Consider the following 21,629-nt stretch of genomic DNA (forward strand, 5'->3'; position numbering starts at 1 on the left):
TCCCAGCTGCTCAGAGCCACCTGGTATCTTCCTTGTAAAAAACAAAACAAACCACAAATGTACTCTGGGAGGCCGAGGCAGGCAGCTCACTTGAAGCCAGGAGTTCAAGACCAGCCTGGGCAATGTGGTGAGACCCTGTCTCTACAAGAAGTTTAAAAATTAGCTGGATTTGGTGATAAACGCCTGTAGTTCCTGCTATTCGGGAGGCTGAGGTAGGAGGATCCCTTGAGCCCAGGAGTTCGAGGCTGCAGTGAGGCTATGATCGCACCACTGCACTCCAGCCTGGGTGACAGAGATCCTGGGTCAAAAAGATAAAAATCAAGGCAGTGCAACTGATATCACATGAGGCCCAAGGGCGCACACACACTGGCTGTTGTGTGTTCCTGGGCCAGGCTGTGCAACAATGTCTGCCAGAGGCCACATGTGCACGGACTCTGAAGGGTCGTTCTCAGCCAGCAGACTAAGACGTACCCTCATCCCATCCCACCACACACTGGCTGAGGTGGGAGCCCCAAGTATCTTCAGTGATGCCAGTGTGTGTTGCCCAGTCTCAGCCTGGAGCCCTTAAAATGCTCACAGTGGCCCTGCGTCGGCAGCACAGTGGCATGAGGCCACGCCCTCGGGTGGCCTGACGAGAGGTGGCGCCTCTGGCCTGTGTGCCCAGGACTCTGGGGAGTAGAGAACAGCCCTCAATGGCTGGAGGCCACTTGGGGTCCGTGGGCAACGCTTGCTCAAAGATGGAGAGGACCCACCGGGCTGAGGGCATTCCTGAAGGTGGGCTGGGGTAGTGTGGTTTCCAAGTTTGGGTCCATCCTGCGGAGGGTAAGGGGCCAGGAGCCACCAGTGTAATAACCTTCACCCCTGAGCCAGGCGCCAGCACCACAATGTTTAATTGATTCCCGTTCCAGCTTTCTCAAGGCACGACAGGCTCCCTCTTCCTCATCTTGATTTGGATACAAGACGCCAGCTGGCAGGCAGGAGGTGCTGCTGAAGCCCTCCACGGCCCCTGAAAACTGTCATGGCTCAGGAGCTCCAGGCTGAGGCCTGGGGGACCTCGCATCAGTCCCTCCACCCACCCTGCCCATGGGTTTCACCACAGGCAGCTCCATGAGAGCCCCGGCCCCTGCCCTGGCGGCTTCTGCTTTGCGGGAAGGGCCCTCCATGGGCTCTGGCTGTGTCCCTGTGCTCTTCCGGCAGTGTCAGGGGGTAGTGGCCTCGGCCTGGCTGCTGGCCCGGGCCGCCTGGTACATGCTGAGGATCGAGGAGATGGTGCCCATGAGGCCCACTAGCCATGGCGGGAAGCGGCCGGCCCACAGCACGCCCCGGGGCAGCCAGTGCACGGCGTTGGCCAGGTCGGCCAGGTTGCTGAGAAGTGACAGCGCCTCCCACTGCATCTGCGCCTCCATGGCCCTCCGCTTGCCCCGGGGCAGCGGGCTGTGGGGCAGAGAGGGGCCACTTACACTCACGCTCACACCTGCCTGCCCTTCCCAAGCCCCTGAATGCCCTGTGTGGCCTGGCAGCCCTGAGCCCCTGCCTGTGAGTGGGAGGAGCTGGCAGGACTGAGGTGGCCTCCCTGACCATCCACAGAGACTGAGTCCCCATCACCCCCCCGACCCAAGCACGAACAGGGCAGGGACCCGGGTCCAAGTCCTCAAATCCACACCTCACTCCTCGTCCTGAACACCCGGAGATGGGGATTCCTTGTGAAAAACAGAAAGCACAAATGCACTTTGGGAGGTGTGGAGGGAAGGGGGAACCCCAGGAGCGTGGCCTGTGCCTGCCCGGCCTTTCTTTATCAGGATGACACAGTGACGATAAGCCTGGCCAATATGGCGAGACCCCATCTCCACCAAAAAATAAATAACAAAATTAGCCAGGCGTGCTGGCCCGTGCCTGTAGTCCCAGCTACTCGGGAAGCTGAAACAGGAGAATCAGTTGAGCCCGGGAGGCGGAGGCTGCAGTGAGCCGAGATGGCACCACTGCGCTCCAGCCTGGGCAACAGAGCAAGACCCTGTCTCAAAAAACAAAAAGAAAAAGCAACAGTAACAATGGCCATGGCCTTCGGGAAATTGATCATTCTCTCCTGCTGGGGGCGCAGTCATGAAGGCTCAGCCCTGGAGTCCCCACTCAAGCAAGCCTCAGTTTCTCCATCTGTAAAAGGTACCGCCACCCACCAGAGGCTGTGATGACACCCCCATGACCTGAGCACAACAGACCCCAGCACGGGCCTGCACAGGGGTGGCTGCGAGCCGGGATCCCACGCCTGCTGGAGGGAGTGGGCCTCCCTGCTGGGTGATCACGGGCTCCTACCTGGTGAAGGGCGCCGTGGGGCTCCGCAGCCTCTGTCTCAGTTTCAGCAGCATCCACAGGGACCTGCGGCACCAGAGCCCGAGGGAGGATGCCCCGGGGGGGGAACAGGAGGGTTAGCTCCACAACGCTGGCCCCGGACATACAGTCTGGGACAGGTGCTGCATCTTGGATAAACGGCCTGCCCTCTCCCTGCCCCCACAGTCCCACACCCTCCTGGCTGTGCCTCAAGCTCCCGGGGACTCATCTCTAACATGGCCCCATCCCACCCGGGACATCGTCCTGCACTTCTGACGTGGCCATCCAGGGCCTGGCCCAGGCTCTGCAAACCACTGGAAAGTGCTCAAAGGAACATCAAGCCCTGTGAGGTGTTCACAGCCTGGCAGGGAGTCCTACACAGAAAAGGATGCCAAGAGGCCCGCTGTTGGACAGGCGTGGGGACGCCGTTTCCCCTCCGGGCCTCGGCTGCCTTGCCTGCTCTGTGTGGAAAGGTCCAAATCAGTGCCATGCCAGCACCCCCTGCACACACACCCCGGCCATTGGCTGGACCTGTCTGGATGATCCCTTGGGCCCCCAGGGCTGGCATCTGCAGGCTGAGGAAGGGGCTACCCAGTGGGCAGCCTCTGTGCTCCCAGCAGGCTCTGCAGCCGTGCATGGCACCCACCCGGGCCGGTCCACCAGGCACCTGCACTCTCCAGCCTCGGCCGTGGGGTGTGCCGGGTTGTGACTGTGAAAGAATGGGCAGGGCCTGGTCACAACTCCTCTGGCCACTGGGTACCCAGGGTGCAGGATGCAGGATAGCGCCAGTGGCACAGCAGGTGGGAGCCTCCTGGGGGGCTAGGGCAAAACACTGATTCCTGGGCTCCCCAGACCCACAGAATCAGAAGCTCTGGGCCAAGCGCGGTGGCTCACACCTGTAATCCCGGCACTTTGGGAGGCCAAGGCAGGTGGATCACCTGAGGTCAGGAGTTCAAGACTAGCCTGGCCAACATGGTGAACCCCTGTCTCTACTAAAAATACAAAAATTAGCTGGGGGTGGTGGCGGGCGCCTGTAATCCCAGCTACTCGGGAGGCTGAGGCAGGAGAATCACTTGACCCCCGGGAGGTGGAGGTTGCAGTAAGCCAAGATCGCACCACTGCACTCCAGCCTGGGCGACAGAGGAAGACTGTGTCTCAAGAAAAGAATCAGAAGCCCTGGGCGCCGGACCCAGGCATCTCCATTTAGCAACCTCCTGGCTGATGCTCTGGCAGCCCTGGGCCTTAGGGCAGATGTCTGGTCGTGATGAGCACACATGGAATGCTCTCCACCCACTCCCCCTGCTCACCGCAAACCCAGAGAAATGATGAAAAACCACATGCCCGAAACAAGAATGCCGCAGCAGGCGGGGCACACAGGACTTTGATGGCTGTGAAACAATTCCATTTGATTCTGCAAGGGGGGACACGTGTCAGTGTCCAAACCCATAGGATACCCAAAACCTAGCATGAACCCTAACGTGAGCTACTCACTTGGGGTGATGACGGATCCAAGGAGGGGCATCAGTTGTAACAAATGCACCATGCGGATGCTGCCAGTAGTCGGGGAGGCTGTGTGTGGGGGTATATGGGAGCTCTCTGAACGTTATGCTCAATTTTGCCATGAGCCTAAAACTGCTCTAAAAAAATAAAGTCTGGGCCAGGCGTGGTGGCTCACGCCTATAATCCCAGCACTTAGAGAGGCCAAGGCAAGTGGATCACCTGAGCCCAGGAGTTGGAGACCAGTCTGGGCAACATGGCAAAACCGTGTCTCTACAGAAAAAAAATTACAAAAGTTAGCCAGATATGGTGGCACAGCCTGTGGTCCCAGCCACTCAGAAGGCTGAGGTGGGAGCATTGTTTGAGCCCAAGGGGCGGAGGTTGCAGTGGGTCAAGATTGAGCCACTGCTTTTCAGCCTGTCTCAAAAAAAAAAAAAGTTTATTTAAGCAAAAAAGAAAGGAACCAAGGCTGTCCCTAAAATACAAACCAGAGGTCACGAGGCACCCAGAGGAAGGTGGAGGAAGAGAGGCTGTGAGCCAAGGCCCCCCTCTGACCGGAGCCCCAGGAACATCCAGGCTGGGCCCAGGCACCCTCCCCCGGGTCTCCCAGCACACAGGGAAGGCCAGCACCACAGACACCGCTGCCTCCAGGGGCCATGGCCATGAAACATGACCCTTTTGAGACAGCCAAAATGCACAGGCAGGGTATTAGGTCAAAGGCTGGAAAAGAACCACCAAAGCTTGAACAGTGGGAGTCTCTGGGTTGGATTGTGGGTAATTCGAATCTTCTACTCTGAGGTTTATCTATTTTCCAGATTGTCTACGGTAAGCATGTAATTAGGACATCTGTGTCGGGGGGAAAACAAGAACTACTGAGAGTCAGAGCCTTGACTAGGGACAAGCAAAGCTTCCCCCAGAAAAAGGACACAGCCTGCCCCGAGGCTGGGGGCAGCCGCACCTCACCCCAGCGATCTAAGAGCCCTTCACAGCCACTGAAACATGGAGACCAGGGGGCCCAGCTCCTGCTGGTGTTTTCAGGGGCAGGGGATTCTGACTCAGCACATTTGCAAAAAGGAAAATGTTTGGGAGGAAACCATTACTGGAAAGTTCTAGAAACTGTATGGTTTTTTGGATGCACAGAGCTAGTCAGGAAACTGCTGACTGTTTTCTCTGGGGTGTCGGCTGACAGCAACGCCAGCAAGACTCAGGGACCCGGGTAAAGGCCACTCCTCTGGCTGCTTCTCACGGGCCCTGGGGTTACTTCTTCTTTCTGAGTGTGGTCAGCAGAGTCATGACCCCTCCTAAAATGTCCATGTCCTGAACCTGTCAACATGTTCACCTCCAAGGCAAAGGAGACTTTGCCGATGGGATTAAGCTAAGGATTTTTTCTTTTTTTGACACGGAATCTTGCTCTGTCGCCAGGCTGGAGTGCAGGGGTGTGATCTCGGCTCACTGCAACCTCCACCTCCCCAAATTCAAGCAATCCTCCTGCCTCAGCCTCCCAAGTAGCTGGGATTACAAGTGTGCACCACCAAGCCCAGCTAATTTTTTGTATTTTTAGTAGAGACAGGGTTTCACCATGTTGGCCAGGCTGGTCTAGAACTCCTGGGCTCAAGTGATCCACCCGCCTTGGCCTCCCAAAGTGCTGGATTACAGGCATGAGCCACCACGCCCAACCTAAGCTAAGGATCTTGAGATGGGGTATTACCCTGGATCATCCAGGTGGTCCCCATGTCATCACAGGGGTCCTTATAGGAGGGAGGAAGGAGGATGAGGGTCAGGGAAGGAGGTGTGACGCTGAAAGCAGAGGTCATGCTTGGAAGATGAAGGAAGGGGCCATGAGCCAAGGAATGTGGGTGGCCTCCAGAAGCTGGAAAATCCAAGGAAACGGACCTCCCCCTGGGACCTCCAGAAGGCATCAGCACCTGCTGACGCTAGCCCAGGGAGTGTTCTGACTTCCAGCCTTCAGAATCCTAAGATAAGAAGTTTCTGTTGCCCAGCACTACAGAGTTGTGCTAATTTGTTCTGACAGTTATTCTAAACAAATACACCCACAAAAGGAAGAAACAACAAAACCTCCAAGGAAAACTCTAAAAGGCAAAGACCCACCTCAGTCTGAAGCCTGTGCTGTTGCTGGGGCCGCTGCCACTTTGCTAAGGAGGCCCCGCCCAGGGACCTTGAGTGCTCCCTTCTGGCCCATGCCACTTACCTGGCAACCCCCAGGAGCAGAGAGAGGGCCCACAGGGTTGTACTCAGCGTCCACCACCGAGAAGAGTCCACGTGGAGGACCCGGGCATCAGCCGCCCAGGCGACGTGCTCACAGGGGTAGTAGAGCTGGTCCGCCAGGTTCCCTAGGACGGAGACCCAGCGGACAAAGGCGTCCTCGTCCTGCAGGACCAGGAGCAGAGGGGCCTAGGGTCAGACTTACCCACTGCCCATTTTAGCACCGTAGCCATGCCAGGTGGCAGAGAGCTATTTCCTGACCCCAGTCCCTGGGCCGTGTCCAGGCCCGGCAGGCCCCGCGGGAAAAAGGCTCTGGGGCTGGGGTCCCCGCACAGGCCTGATTTCCGTGTCTCGGCAGCACGGTGCTCAGTGCCCCTTGGAGGGAGGCTCTCAACGCAGCTGTGCAGTGCAATCCTCTGCGGAGCTTCAAAAACCCCCTGCCCAATGCCAGCCGTGAGGATTCTGCCTCACTCAGCCTGGGGCAGGCCCCAGCACCGGGAATTTTCACAGGGAATTTTCACATTCCCAGGGGATTCCCAGGCCAAGTTGGGAGCCCTGTGTCAGAGCCTTCCTTCCCAAAGGCTTCCAGTTCCTGCACAGGCGAGGACCTCTGTTGCCAGACTCTATGCAGGGAGCATGAGGTGGCCCGCAGGGAACCCTGACCAGGCTGAGATGGTGTGCCAACCCTTGGGCCACCGCACGCCCACTGCTGACCACGCGCCAGGCACAGTGCGGCAAGGCTCATGGCCTCCCTCAACCCCGAGCAAGTTACAGACGGCCACGCTGAGGCTCTCAGGGAAAGCCGCTGGCCCCCAGTTCCGGCAGGGATGGGCCTCCAGGCCCTCGAATTGCAATGCACACGCGGGCTCTCGGTCCTGCACAGTGCCCATACCCTCTGCCCCAAGTTCTTAATCACACCGCCTAGAGCCAGCGAGGCAGGACCAGTTGAGGCTGTAGAAACCAGCGCTGAAGCCTGGTTTCTGGGACTGGAGCCCCGCAGCCAACCGGGGGACCCGCCCCCTTGGGACCCCACCCCCTTGGGACCCCGCCCATCGGTACCCCGCCCCATCGGAGCCCCGCCCCCTCTACCTTTATCCTCCTTGTTACCTGCCACACCCTCCCCCTCCTCTCTGACTTCCCAGGAAGCTGCTCCCCGCCCCACCGCTGATTCCAGATGCTGCTCTCCTTCTTTCTGGCCAGTCATGATCCCACCTCCCTCCGGGCTCTGAACCTCACTCCAGCTTCCCTCATCTGCCTGGCGCGTCCTGGCACATTGCCCACCTCCCTGAGGATGGCGGACCCCGCCCCAATGTGCTCATTCCGCCCGGATTTCCTGAGAAGCGGCAGGGTCCAGGCTAGACTCTGGGGAGGGGCAGAGGCTCACCAGGGCAGGGAGGAACGCAGACATATAAACCGGGAACCCAACAAACGGGGCTCTTGTTCTGGCCAAGGGACACTCGAGGTGCAAGGGCCTCCACCCCTTGCCTGAGGGCTCTTCCACAGAGGGCATAGAGGAAGGAGGGGTCTCAGGGATGCACCAGAGCGTTGTCCTAATCAGACAAGGAGGAGGAGGATGCTATAGGTGTCAAAACAGGAAGGCGGCCCACAGCAACACTCGTGATATAGGATGATCAGGCCAAGGACACGTGGTGCTGAACACGGTGGGGTTGGGATTTCGGGACGGGGAGCATCTGAGTAGCAAGTGGCTCAGAGAGGTGATCCCTGGGAGGACAGAGAGAACAGACAGGGCAGCCCAAGGAGGGGCATGACGCTGAGAGGCTGGCCCACGCAGCCTCTGAGATCATCCCGTGGGGGGCAAGATGGCTCTCTAGATAGGCTGGCATGCCTGTGGGACGCCGCAGGGACAAGGCTACTCTCTGCAGCACTGTCGCAATAGCAAAACCTTAGAAATCATTGCCCTGTGCGTCAACCAGAGGCCGATTAAACAAATCTGAAGCTGCATAGCAGAGCACTATGTGGTCCTGAGAATGCAGCTCTTTCTAGACTGATAAGAAATGATCTGTGGCCAGGCGCGGTGGCTCACGCCTGTCATCCTAGCACTTTGGGAGGCGGGGCAGGTGGATCACTTGAGCCCAGGAGTTCAAGGCCAGCCTGGGCAACATGGCAAAACCCTGTCTCTACAAAAGATACAAAAAATTAACCAGGTGTGGTGGTGCACCTGTAGTCCCAGATATTCCGGAGGCTGAGGTAGGAGGATCACCTGAGCCCGGGAAGTCAAGGCTGCAGTGAGCCATGATCACGCCACTGTACTCCAGGCTGAGTGACAGAGTGAGACCCTGTCTCCAAAAAAAAGAAAGATAAAGAAATGATGCCGAAGCTGTACTGTTAAGTGAAAAAAGCACTGTTTATGTAAACCATATGTATTTGCCTATGTGAGTACAGGAAATCTCACAAAGGAGACACAAGAAGCTGACCACACGGCCGGGCACGGTGGCGCACACCTGTAACCCCAGCAGTTTGGGAGGCCGAGGCAGGTGGATCACTTGAGGTCAGGAGTTCGAGACTAGCCTGGCCAACATGACAAAACCCCGTCTCTACTAAAAATACAAAAATTAGCCAGGCGTGGTGGGGGGTGCCTGTAATCCTAGCTACGTGAGGGGCTGAGGCAGAAAAATCATTTGAATCCCGGAGGCAGAGGTTGCAGTGAGCCGAGATCACGCCACTGCACTCCAGCCTGAGTGACAGAGTGAGACCTTGTCTCAAAAAAAAAAAAAGAAGCTGACCACAGTGGCTGCCTCTGTGGGGAAAAATCGGAGGCCTGGAAGATCAGGAAGGAGGGAGGTTTTTTAAAATTATACCCTCCTTTGGAATGTGTGAACGTTTGCTATTTTTAAAAATTTAAATCAAAATGAGAACATCTGATCCTCTCAAAGAAGAAAGTGAAATTTTTAAAAGTAATAAACTACCCACGCAGGGAGCACTTTGGGACAAGACTATAAAACGCTCATGGTGGCTCACGCCTGTCATCCCAGCACTCAGGGAGGCTAAGGCGGGAGGACCACCTGAGCCCAGGAGTTCAAGGCTGCAGTGAGCTATGATCACTCCACTGCACTCCAGCCTGTATGACAAAGCAAGACCCTGTCTATAAAAAAAATTTTTTTTTGTTTGTTTTATTTGAGATGGAGTCTCGCTCCATTGCCCAGGCTGCCAGTGCAGTGGCACAATTCTCGGCTCATGGCAACCTCCGCCTCCCAGGTTCAAGTGATTCTCCTGCCTCAGCCTCCCAAGTAGCTGGAACTACAGGCACATGCCACCATGCCAGGCTAATTTTTGTATTATCAGTAGAGACAGGGTTTTTTTTTTTAGACGGAGTCTCGCTCTGTCGTCCAGGCTGGAGTGCAGTGGCGCGATCTCGGCTCACTGCAAGCTCCACCTCCCGGGTTCAGGCCATTCTCCTGCCTCAGCCTCCTGAGTAGCTGGGACTGCAGGCGCCTGCAACCACACCTGGCTAATTTTTTGCATTTTTAGTAGAGACGGGGTTTCACTGTGTTAGCCAGGATGGTCTCGATCTCCTGACCTCGTGATCCGCTCGCCTCAGCCTCCCAAAGTGCTGGGATTACAGGCATGAGCCACTGCACCCAGCCGAGACAGGGTTTTACCATGTTGGCCTGGCTGGTCTCGAACTCCTGACCTCATGATCCGCCCGCCTTGGCCTCACAAAGTGCTGGGATTACAAGCATGAGCCACCGTGAGGGGCCAAAAAATTTTTTTAAAAATGTCCACTCAGGTCTGCACCCTACTCCCTAGAGCCCCAAAAACCCTGTTACCTGTGCCCCCAGGCCATATTGCTTAGTGTAGACAAACATGGCCAGGTCATCAAAGAGTCGCAAGATGGTCCTGCAGTGGCTGAGTTGGGTAGACACCACCAACAGACGTGTCCCCACTTCGGACCTGGTGGGACACTGTTCAACCAGAACTCCACCAACCAGCTGGCAGCAGTACCCCAGCACTCGGATCTGTGGGAAACCAGAAGCAGTCAGTGTGGCCCTCCTGTTCTGCAGAACTGAGCTGCATCCCCCCATACCTGGCCCCGGGCCCCTCTGGATTGAGAGTGTGGAAGATTCTTTTTTTTTTTTTGAAAGAGGCTCACTCTGGCATCCAGACTGGAGTGCAGTGGCACGATCTCGGCTCACCGCAGCCTCCATCTCCCATGTTCAAGCAATTCTTGTGCCTCAGCCTCCCCAGTAGCTGGGATTACAGGCGCCCACCACCACACCCACTAATTTTTATATTTTTTGTAGAGACAGGGTTTCACCAGGTTGGCTAGGCTGGTCTCAAACTCATAACCTCAGTGATCCACCTGCCTTAGCCTCCCAAAGTGCTGGGATTACAGGCATGAGCCACCGTGCCTGACCCAAGAGTTTGGAAGATTCTAAATCTACAAAGTGACAGTAAAAGCTGAAAGTTTAGGTGGGGCACAGTGGCTCACACCTGTAACCCCAGCACTTTGAGAAACCGAGGTGAGAGGATGCCTTCACACCAGGAGTTTGAGACCAGCCTGGGCAACATAGCAAGACCCTGTCTCTACCAAAATTTTTTTTTTTTTTTTTTTTTGAGACAGAGTCTTACTCTGTCACCCAGGCTGGAGTGCAGTGGCGCGATCTCGGCTCACTGCAAGCTCCACCTCCCGGGTTCACGCCATTCTTCTGCCTCAGCCTCCCGAGTAGCTGGGACTACAGGCACCCGCCACCACGCCCACCTAATTTTTTGTATTTTTAGTAGAGACGGGGTTTCACCATTTTAGCCAGGATGGTCTCGATCTCCTGACCTTATGATCCACCCGCCTCAGCCTCCCAAAGTGCTGGGATTACAGGCGTAAGCCACCGCGCCTGGCTACCAAAAATTTTTTTAAGTTAACAGGGCATGGTGGTTACTTGGGAGGCTGATGCTGGAGGATCACTTGAGCCCAGGAGTTCCAGACTGTAGTGAGCTGTAATCGTGCTACTACACTCCAGCCTGGGCAACAGGGCGAGACCCTGTCTAAAAAAAAAAAAAAAAAGAAAAAAAAAGAAAAAAAAAAGCTGAAAGTTTAAAAACATACTTGGAGGTGGGACAAATGAAGAAAGATGACATCATTGATGTAACTGAAGGGCACAGCCCTAGGGGACAGATGTGACAGGAACAAAGAAAACAAAGCTCCTTACTTCCCACCTCCCAGGTCCTTCTTTTCCCAGGTGGCAGGAAGCCACGGCTAAAGTGTATATTTACATCTACCTGCCTGGACCAAAGCCTTTGGATGTGCTGAATGGTGGGCGCAGGTGATCAGGCCTCAACCCAGTGAACAACAGGATAATTTGGTAGAATTACTTTAGAGAGAAAGAACCTACTCAGTAGGTGATGTGGAGCCTTGTGAAATAGGTCATCTTCACTACTCTTATATCATTTTTCTTTTGGAGACAAGAGTCTCGCTCTGCTCCCCAGGCTCGAGTGCAAAGGTGTGAGCTCACTGCAACCTCTGCCTCCCAGGTTCAAGCAATTCTCCCGCCTCAGCCTTCCAAGTAGCTGGGACTACAGGCATGCACCACCACACCCGGCTAATTTTTGTATTTTAGTAGAGACAAGGTTTCATCACTTTACCCAGGCTGGTCTCAAACTCCTGAGCTCAGACAACCCACCCAGCTCAGCCTCCCAAAGTGCTAGGATTACAGGCGTGAGCCACCACGCCTGGCCTCCCTTATAACTTTATTTTACCTGCTTTTCAGAAATTGCTTGTTCCTGTTGTTTTATTTATTTTTACTTGTAATTCCTTTCCAGCCCCATTATAATGGCAAAACACTGCAATCTGAATGTTCAACTCGGGGGAGATTTGTTAACCCACCCCCGCAATCATAAGATATTTGAATGGAATCTAAATGCCTAGCCACCAGTACACCGCCTGGTACAACCTAAATGTGTACCTATAAGAGACTGGTGGGGACAAGCTAAGAGTCCAGACTCAGGGGCATGGATGGCATAACCTAAATGTTCAACCATATGGGACTTGATTGGAACTAAAAACTGTCCAGCCATAGGGAGAGTCTTGCAATATCCTAAATCCCCACATGAGATTGTTTGGGACAACCCAGGGACCAACTACAGTGGCCTGGTCAGATCCTAAATGTCCAAACATGGGAATCTGTTTGGTACGTAAACGTCCAGCCAGGCTGGGTTGGCAGAGACGATCTAAATGACCAACTGGGGTTTTGTTGGAACCCATCGCTGCTTAGGCATGGCAGGGCCCAGGCCATGGTGTGTTCTTTGGTCTAGGTTGGCTGAAACAACCTAAATGCCCAACTATAGGGAATCTGGTTGGAAGTGAATGTCCAGCCACAGGGGAGCCCTGCAACATCCCAAATCCCAACACAAGATTGTTCAGGACAACTTCAGTGGCCTGGTCGGATCCAAAACGTCCAAACACGGGAATCTGGCCAGTGTGTCAATGTCCAGACAGGTTGGGTTGGCAGAAACGATCTAAATGTCCAACGCTGGCCAGACGCGGTGGCTCATGCCTGTAATCCCGGCACTTTGGGAGGCCGAGGCAGGTGGATCGCTTGAGGCCAGGAGATCGAGACCATCCTGGCTAACACGATGAAACTCCGTCTCTACTAAAAATACAAAAAAATAGCAGGGAGTGGTGGCGGGCGCCTGTAGTCCCAGCTACTCGGGGGTGCTGAGGCAGGAGAATCGCTTGAACCCAGGAAGCGGAGGCTGCAGTGAGCAGAGATCGCACCACTGCACTCCAGCCAAAATAAATAAATACATAAATGTCCACTGCTAGGGCACCGCATTTGAGCCTAACTCGGACGGGGCCTCTGCGACGGAGTATCCTGGGCGACCCCGTCCCCTCTCTGGCCCGTTTCCCAGTCTCTGAGCTTGGGCCAAACTCTAGGACCTCCGGCCCCGGTCCGCCCCTGCCTCACCAGGCGGTCCCGGCCCCTGTACGACTCCAGCGCCGACGCCAGGCCGCTCAGCGACGCCATGGCAACTCCGTGACGTCACCGCGACGCCGGCGCGCCGCGCCAGGGGGCGGGGCCAGGCCGGGGTACCGGGAGCGCCCCAAAGGCTTGCGCGCAGGCGCGGCCGCAGGCCTTTGTCCCCTGAGCGGCTTTTTGTCCGCTGTAGGGGAGGGACAGAGTTTGCAGAGGTGGGGCCGACACGTGTGTGCTCTCCAGGCCTGCAGACCCTGGATGATCCTCGGAGTTTGCTGCATTCTGCCCCACAGCGGTTTGGCCAACTACCCACGCACAAAAAAATATATTTCTAAGTTTAACCAACTACCCACACGCTCCAAAAATATTCCAAGCAAAACCACCAACCTGTTCGCAGTGGTTCAAGGAGAGATTTTCCTTTTTAGTTTTTGTGCTTCACCTTTTCTGCACTGTCTGCTTGCCCGTAGTGAGCAGGAATGACTGCTGTAATATCACAACAAGGCATCTTTCGACGTTAAGGAAAGACGTTATCTTTGGACGTTAAGAATTGTTCTAGAATACATAAATAAAAAATAAAAATGCACAATTCAGTGACATTAGTACATGCACATGTTGGACAACCATCACCCCTTGCTAGTTTCGGGGTATTTTTATCACCCCCAAGAGAGACCCCCGTAGGAGACCAGCATATGCCCCTCTGAAATATGCGACCTCGGTGTAGGATTATTTTGAGCTGAGATCAATGAAACTGATACCGGAAAAGCTCTCTGTTCTTCCCTGATTTGCCTCAAAGCAGGACCTAAAGGTACAAAGGTGCCCTCCTCCCCTCTCTACCAGGAAGGACAAAGGTTGATCATCAGGGACACCTTTAGACTCTTGTCTGGAGACGTCTTTTTTTTTTTTTCTTTTTTTTTTTTTTGAGACGGAGTCTTGCTCTGTCCCCAAAGCTAGGGTGCAGTAGCGCCATCTCTGCTCACTGCGTCCTCCGCTTCCCTGGTTCAAGCGATTCTCGTGCCTCAGCTTCCCAAGTAGCTGGGATCACAGCTGTGCACCACTGTGCCCGGCTAATTTTTGTATTTTTGGTAGAGTCGGGGTTTCACCACGTTGGCCAGGCTGTTCTCAAATTCCTGGCCTCAAGTGATCCGCCCGCCTCGGCCTCCCAAAGTGCTGGGATTACAAGCGTGAGCCACCGCACCCGGCCTCAATGTCCTTTTCCTTCGTCTTGTCACTTGTCCAAAAATTTGCCGCTGTATGTTGAAGGTGCTATATAAGCAGGAGTTATATAAGCTATATAAGCCACCTCATTTCTCTTGGCATCTCCCATGTACACATAAGGTACACATGTTAATAAATTTGTTTTTCCCTTGTTAATTTTTTTTTTTTTAGACGGAGCCTCGCTCTGTCGCCCAGGCTGGAGTGCAGTGGCACGATCTCGGCTCACTGCAAGCTCCGCCTCGCGGGTTCACGCCATTCTCCTGCCTCAGCCTCCCGAGTAGCTGGGACTACTACAGGCGCCCGCCACCACGCCTGGGTAATTTTTTTTTTTTTTTTTTTTTTTTTTTTTTTTTTGTATTTTTAGTAGAGATGGGGTTTCACCGTGTTAGCCAGGATGGTCTTGATCTCCTGACCTCGTGATCCGCTCGTCTCTGCCTCCCAATGTGCTAGGATTACAGGGGTGAGCCACCGCGCCTGGCCTCTATTTTTTTTTTTTTTTTTTTTTGAGACAGGGCCTCGCTCTGGGAGGAACCAAATTTGTAGATGTGAAGCCGCCACATGTGTGCTCTCTGGGCCTGAGGACCCAGGATGATGCCCAGAGCTTGCTACATTCTGCCCCACGGTAGCTTGACCAACTACCCACAAAAAAGGGGTAGAGTGCAGCGGCACGATCTTAACTCACTGCAGCCTTGGACTCCTGGGATCAAGCGATCCTGCCACCTCAGCATCCTGAGTAGGTGGGACCACAGGTGCCTGCCACCACAAATGGCTAATTTCTTTCTTTTTTTTTTTTTTTTTTTTGTAGAAATGGAGTCTTACCATGTTACCCAGGCTGGCCTTGAGCCCTGGGCTTAAGCAATCGTCCCACGTCGACCTTCCAAAGTGCTGGAATTACAGGCGTGAACCACCGCGCCCGCCCTTCTTAATTCTTTCATTGCAAGGATCCATCACAGCTAAGAACTAAGAATAAAGGAAAAAGTATTTTTCCTCCCCTACACCCTGTTCCCATAAAGCAATCACTCAATTCCTCCCTCCTCCCAGCCCCTGGCAACCACTAATCTGCATTCTCTGCTCTCTCTCTATATTTTTACCACTTCTTGATTTTTTTTTTTTTTTTTTTGAGACAGAGTCTCACTCTGTCACCCAGACTGGAGTGCAGTGGCATGATCTCAGCTCACGGCAGCCTCTGCCTCCCAAGTTCAAGCAATTCTCCTGCCTCAGCCTCCCAAGTGGCTGAGAGTACAGGTGCGCACCACCACACCCGGCTAATTTTTGTATTTGTAGTGGAGATGGATTTTACCATGTTGGCCAGGCTGATCTTGAACTCTTGACCTCAAGGGATCTGCCTGCCTCGACCTCCCAAAGTGCTGGGATTACAGGCATGAGCCACCATGCCTGACCTCCTTGATATTTCATACAAATGGAATCATACAATATGTGACCATTTGTGTCGGCCTCTTCCACCAAGCATAATAAGTTGTTTTGGTTTTTGCTTTTTGTTTTTGAGACAGGGTCTTTCTCTGTCACCAGGCTGGAGTGCGGTGCTGCGATCATAGCTCACTGCAACCTTGAACTCCTGGGCTTGAGAGATCCTCCTGCCTCAGCCTCCACATTGCCTGGGACTACAGGTGCACGCCACCACATCTGGCCAATTTTTAAAATTTTTCTTTTGTAGAGATGGGGTCTCGCTATGTTCACCAGGCTGGTTTCGACCTCCTGGACTCAAGGGATCCTCCTGCCTTGGCCTCCCAAAGTGCTGGGATTACAGGTGTGAGCCACTGCGTGCAGCTGAGCATAATGGTGTTGAGGTTTGTCTAAGTTGCAGCATGTATCAGAAATTCATTCCACTTGCAGCTATATAACATTGCGCCATATGGATGGACCACATTTTGTTTATCCACGTATCAGCTGATGGTCATTTGGGCTGTTTCTGCCTTTTAGCGATCGTGAATAAGTACAGCTATAAACATTTGTAAATATGTAGTTGGAGTCCCTGGATTCAATTCCTTTGGGTCTATACCTAGAAGTGGGGTTGCTGGGTCATTTTGTAACTCTATGTTGAACTTTTTGAGTAATTGCCCAACTGTTTCCCACAGTAACAATACCATTTTCCATCCCCACCAGCATTACACAAAAGGTTCCAATTTCGCCACTTCCTTGCAACATCCTTTTTTGATTATGATAGCCATCGTAGTAGGTGTGACGTGCTATCCCATTGTGGTTTTGTTTTGCCTTTTCCTGATGACTAATGATGTTAACCAGTCTGTTTGTTTGTTTGAATTTTTTTTTTTGAGACAGAGTCTCACTCTATTGCCTAGGCTGGAGTGCAGTGGTGATCTCAGCTCACTGCAACCTCCACCTCCCAGGTTCAAGCAATTCTCATGCCTCAGCCTCCCAAATAGCTGGGATTACAGCACACCCGCCACTGTGCCCGGCTAATTTTATACTTTTAGTAGAGACGGGGTTTCGCCATGTTGGCCAGGCTGGTCTCGAACTCCTGATCTCAAGAGATCTGCCCACCTCGGCCTCCCAAAGTGCTGGGATTATAGGCGTGGGTCACCGCGTCTGGCCTTGATGTTAACCAGTTTTCTCTCACAGAATATTTCCTCTTGATTTCAACTCTTGTTACTCTTCTCCTGCGTTGCTTTCCTCCTGTTGTTTAAAGTTACAGCAGATTCCTGCCTCAGGAACTTTGCATATTCTGTTTCCTCTGCGGAAATGTTCTTGAGCCAGATACCAACGTGGCTCCCTCCTTCCCTAACTTCCTTTACTCGACTGTCATCCTCTCAAGGGACCCACCCGATCACACCCTCCTGGACACTTCCTACCCATGTTACCTGCTGGTGACCTGTCTTGTTCACGGCTATATCCGCACAGCCTGGCAGAAAACAGAGAATCTGTTTTGTAAGTTTCACCGCCCTGTCCAAAGGTCTCTTCTTGTGCTCCAAGGGAGCATGGAACACAAGGGGGCACAAGAAAGGCCTTGTCAACTCCTGTGATTTTCTTCCTCTCTGTCTCTCTCTCTTTCTTTTTTTTTTTAAACAGAGTCTCACTCTGTTGCCCAGGCTGGAGTGCAGTGGCGTGATTTTGGCTCACTGCCATCTCCACCTCCCAGGTTCAAGCAATTCTCCTGCCTCAGCCTCCCAACCAGCTGGGATTACAGGCACCTGCCACCACGCCCCCACTAATTTTTGGAGTTTTTAATAGAAATAGGGTCTCACCATGTTGGCCAGGCTGGTCTCAAACTCCTGGGCTCAAGTGATCCACCCACTTCGGCCTCCCAAACTGCTGGGATTACAGGCATGAGCCACCATGCCCAGCCTCTTTTTTTTTTCTTCTTGTTTGTTTTTGAGACAGGGTCTCGCTCTGTTGCCCAGGCTGGAGTGCAGTGGCGTGATCATAGCACCACTGCTGCATTGAACTCCTGGGTTCAAGTGATCCTCCATCCTCAGCCTCCCATAGCACTGGGATTACAGGTGTGTGCCACCACACCTGGCCCCAAGAGACTCTTTAACTTCCACATCCAGCTCCTGTTAAGACTTGGGTCCACTGGCTGAGCTCAGTGACTCACACCTGTAATCCCAGTACTTTGGGAGGCCAAGGCAGGTGGATCACTTGAGGTCAGGAGTTGGAGACCAGCCTGGCTAATATGGTGAAACCCCGTCTCAAAAAAAAAAAAAAAGACTTGGGTCCACGGGTCTTTGTGCACTCCCCTCTCCCCCAGTGGGGGGGGGGGTCACTCTTTTTTTTTTTTTTTTAGAGTCAGAGTCTCGCTGTGTCACCCAGGCTGGAATACAGTGGTATGATCTTAGCTCACTGCAACCTCTGCCTCTGGGTTCAAGCAATTCTCCTGCCTCAGCCTCCCAAGTAGCTGGGATTACAGGCACCCACCACCACGCCCAGCTAATTTTTGTATTTTTAGTAGAGATGGGGTTTCGCCCTGTTGGCCAGGCTGGTCTCGAACTCCTGACCTTGGGGAATCCTCCCATCTCAGCCTCCTAAAGTGCTGGGATTACAGGCATGAGCCACTGCGCCCAGCCACGGGGTCACTGTTTTCACAGCAGAAAAATTCAAGCCAAGCCAGCTGCAGTGGCCTGTGCCTGTGGTCCCAGCTACTCAGGAGGCTGAGGCACAAGAATCGATTGAATACAGGAGGTGGAGGTTGCAGTGAACCGAGATCACGCCACTGCACTCCAGCCTGGGCGTCAGCAAGACCCATCTCTAAAAAAGTAAAAAAAAAAAAAAAAAAAAAAAAAAAATCCAAAGCCAAGGTCCAGACATGCAGAGGAAAGAGGCCACTGGCTGCAAAGCCTGCTGCTGCATGAATAAGCAGATCCCTCCTCTCAGGCCCAAGAGCCTTGGAACAGCGCAATGCATTTGCCGGAATGCTTCCTGTGTGCCGGGTCCCGCTCTAGGCAACAGAGATACAGCAGTGAGCTTTGCAGACACAGCCCAGCCCTCCCAGCGTCCCCCATCTGGCTAGGTCTGAGCTCAACCTTTGAAAAAGACACAGGAGCTGGCCTGGTGTTCACAGCTGGCCTTGGTGTTGCCAGGAGCTGGCCTGGCAGTCAAAGCAGGGCCCTGGTGTCCTCCTGCTGGACATAAACAATCTCACATGACGCCGACATCAGACAAGGCCACTCTGTGACCGCGGCAGAGCAAGACAAAACAAGCCTGCTCCATAATCATGTCTGAACACAGGCAAAACACGAACACTGTCCACACTATCAGAGTAACTGGACCTCCACTGCTACTAGCTAATACCAGCAACGGCTGTTCCTTACCAAGCACAGCTTTAGTCTTCTGACTTCTTTCTTTCTTTCCTTCCTTCCTTCCTTCCCTCCCTCCTTCCCCTCCCTCCCTCCTTCCTTCCTTCTTCCTTCCTTTCCCTCCCTCCCTGCTTCCTTCCCTCCTTCCCCTCCCTCCCTCCTTCCCTCCTTCCTTCCTTCCTTCTTCCTTCCTTTCCCTCCCTCCCTGCTTCCTTCCCTCCTTCTCTCCCTCCCTCCTTCCTTCCTTCTTCCCTTCTTCCTTCCTTTCCCTCCCTCCCTCCCTCCTTCCTTCCCTTCGTCCTTCCTTCCTTCCTTCCAGCTCCCAGCTTCCCTGGAGCTCTAAGGAGGCAGGATTTGCACAAAAAACAAAACCGTGCCCCCAAAACACCTAACAGAACTGCAGATCCCAAATCCATCCCTCCCTCCCTCCCTCCCTTCCTTCCTTCCCTCCCTCTCTCCTTCCTTCCTTCCTTCTGACTTCTTCATACTGATGATTAAGATGCTGAATAACAGTTACTTCTCTCCCTAGCTGCTCTTTTGTTTTGTGTTGTTTCTGAGACAGAGTCTCACTCTGTCGCCCAGGCTGGAGTGCAGTGGTGGAATCATAGCTCACTGCACCCTCACTGCAACCTCAATGTCCTGGGTTCAAGAAATCCTCCCACCTTAGCCTCCCAAGTAGCTGGGACTATAGGCACGCGCCACCGCACCTGGCTTTTTAATTTTTTGTAGAGATACGGTCTCACTGTGTTGCCCAGGCTGGTCTCAAACACCTTGGCTCAAGCAGTCCTCCTGCTTCAGCCTCTCAAAGTGATGGGATTACAGGCCTGAGGCACTGCACTCAGCCTCCCTTGCTTCTTTTTTTTTTTTTTTTTTTGAGACAGAGTTTTGCTCTGTGGCCCAAGCTGGAGTGCAGTGGCACGATCTCAGTTCACTGCAACCTCCACCACCTGGGTTCAAGCGATTCTCCTGCCTCAGCCTCCTGAGTAGCTGGGATTACAGGTGCCCACCACCATGCCCAGCTAGTTTTTTTTTCTTTGAGACAGAGTTTTGCTCTTGTCGCCCAGGCTGGAGTGCAATGGCGTGATCTCAGCTCACTGCAACCTCCGCCTCCTGGGTTCAAGCAATTCTCCTGCCTCAGCCTCCTGAGTAGCTGGGAATACAGGTGCCCGCCACCACACCCGGCTATTTTTTATATTTTTAGTAGAGACAGGGTTTCACCATGTTGGCCAGGCTGGCCTCGAACTCCTGACCAAAGGAGATCCGCCTGCCTCAGCCTCCTGAGTAGCGGGGATTACAGGCGTGAGCCACCACGCCCGGCTAATTTTTGTATTTTCAGTAGAGACAGGGTTTCACCGTGTTCGCCAGGCTGGTCTCAAACTCCTGACCTCAAGTGATCCACCCACCTTGGCCTCCCAAAGTGCTGGGATTACAGGCATGAGCCACCACACCAAGCCACAACAGCCCTTTTCTGGACGGTACTTTGGGAGGCTGAGATTACAAATGTGAGCCACCATGCCTCACCTGTGTGTTGTTTTTATTTGTTTTTATCTGCTCATCTCAAAAAAGAAAGTAAAATTTCCAACCAATAAATTCATCCCACCCAAATCCCCTACTTCCTTAAGCTGTGCCCCCAAAACACCGAGCAGAATTGCAAATCCCATAATAAGTGCTTTCTGGCCGGGCGCGGTGGCTCACGCCTATAATCCCAGCACTTTGGGAGACCGAGGCGAGCGGATCACCTGAGGTCGGCAGTTCGAAACCAGCCTGACCAACATGGAAAAACCCCATCTCTACTAAAAATACAAAATTAGCCGGGTGTGGTGGCACATGCCTATAATCCCAGCTACTCGGGAGCCTGAGGCAGGAGAATCACTTGAACCCGGGAGGCGGAGGTTGCGATGAGCTGAGATCGTGCCACTGCACTCCAGCCTGGGCAACAAGAGCGAAACTCCATCTCAAATAAATAAATAAATAAATAACGAAAAAAAGTTCTTTCTAATACCTCCCTACTGAGACCCCCATACTACCCTATGACATGTATGAGCTCTCTCTCCCTCTCTCTTTCTCTCTTTCTCTCTCTCTCTCTGATGAATAATAAGCTTGAATGTGTTCAATCACAGGTACATTCCTGGTGGTCTTTGGCTGGGGAAGGAGGGGTGACCGGCCCCTTTAAAGGGAGATCTGTGAGCCCTAGAATAATATCAAGAGGTGCAGTGATTCAGGGAGGTGGGTCCATTCTGTGTGGGGTGTGTAGAAGGTAGAGGGACAGAAAAACTTTAGAGGATGATAATAATAATGGACACCAGCAGCCTATTTCATCAAATCCTCAATACTGACATTGCTTTCTGAACTGGCTACCATCATTAGTCCCCTTTTGCAGATGACAAAACCTAAGTCCTAGCCAGGCATGGTGGCACACACCTGTGGACCCACCTACTTGGGAGGCTGAGGCGAGAGGATCGCTTGAGCCCAGGAGTTCAAGTCCAGCCTGGGCAACATAGCGAGAGCTTACCTCAAAAACAAAACCAACCGAACAAAACCCCAGAGGCTCCAAAAAGTCAATTACTTGCCTGGGTTCCTGGAGCTCTGAGGAGGCAGTATTCGCACCAAGCCTGCCTGGTAATTTTCCTCCCGGCTGCCCCTAGAGGTGCTGAGTGGTCATTGTGACAGT

At 53.4% G+C, this 21,629-nt stretch overlaps 1 protein-coding gene across 5 annotated transcripts; it reads right to left on the bottom strand.

Annotated features, from left to right (window-relative positions):
* Positions 1 to 866: 866 nt before the first annotated feature.
* On the bottom strand, positions 867 to 21,615 carry PEX11G (peroxisomal biogenesis factor 11 gamma). 5 transcript variants are annotated; one of them, XM_063800478.1, is made up of 8 exons: positions 21,529 to 21,615; positions 15,009 to 15,149; positions 13,362 to 13,526; positions 9,834 to 10,022; positions 6,032 to 6,210; positions 3,817 to 3,894; positions 2,311 to 2,373; positions 867 to 1,434 (listed from the first exon to the last, which is right to left on the bottom strand). In XM_063800478.1, the coding sequence occupies exons 4-8, from the start codon at positions 9,870 to 9,872 to the stop codon at positions 1,200 to 1,202; spliced, it is 594 nt and encodes a 197-aa protein (XP_063656548.1). In that variant the 5' UTR covers positions 9,873 to 10,022; positions 13,362 to 13,526; positions 15,009 to 15,149; positions 21,529 to 21,615; the 3' UTR covers positions 867 to 1,199. The 5 variants fall into 5 exon arrangements, with proteins under 5 accessions (XP_063656548.1, XP_063656549.1, XP_063656550.1 ...); XM_063800479.1 differs by lacking the exon at positions 3,817 to 3,894; XM_063800480.1 differs by lacking the exons at positions 3,817 to 3,894; positions 21,529 to 21,615 and adding an exon at positions 17,027 to 17,089.
* Between the last annotated feature and the right edge of the window lie 14 nt (positions 21,616 to 21,629).

Source organism: Pan troglodytes, chromosome 20 (assembly GCF_028858775.2).
Source record: "Pan troglodytes isolate AG18354 chromosome 20, NHGRI_mPanTro3-v2.0_pri, whole genome shotgun sequence".
Lineage (NCBI taxonomy): Eukaryota > Metazoa > Chordata > Mammalia > Primates > Hominidae > Pan > Pan troglodytes.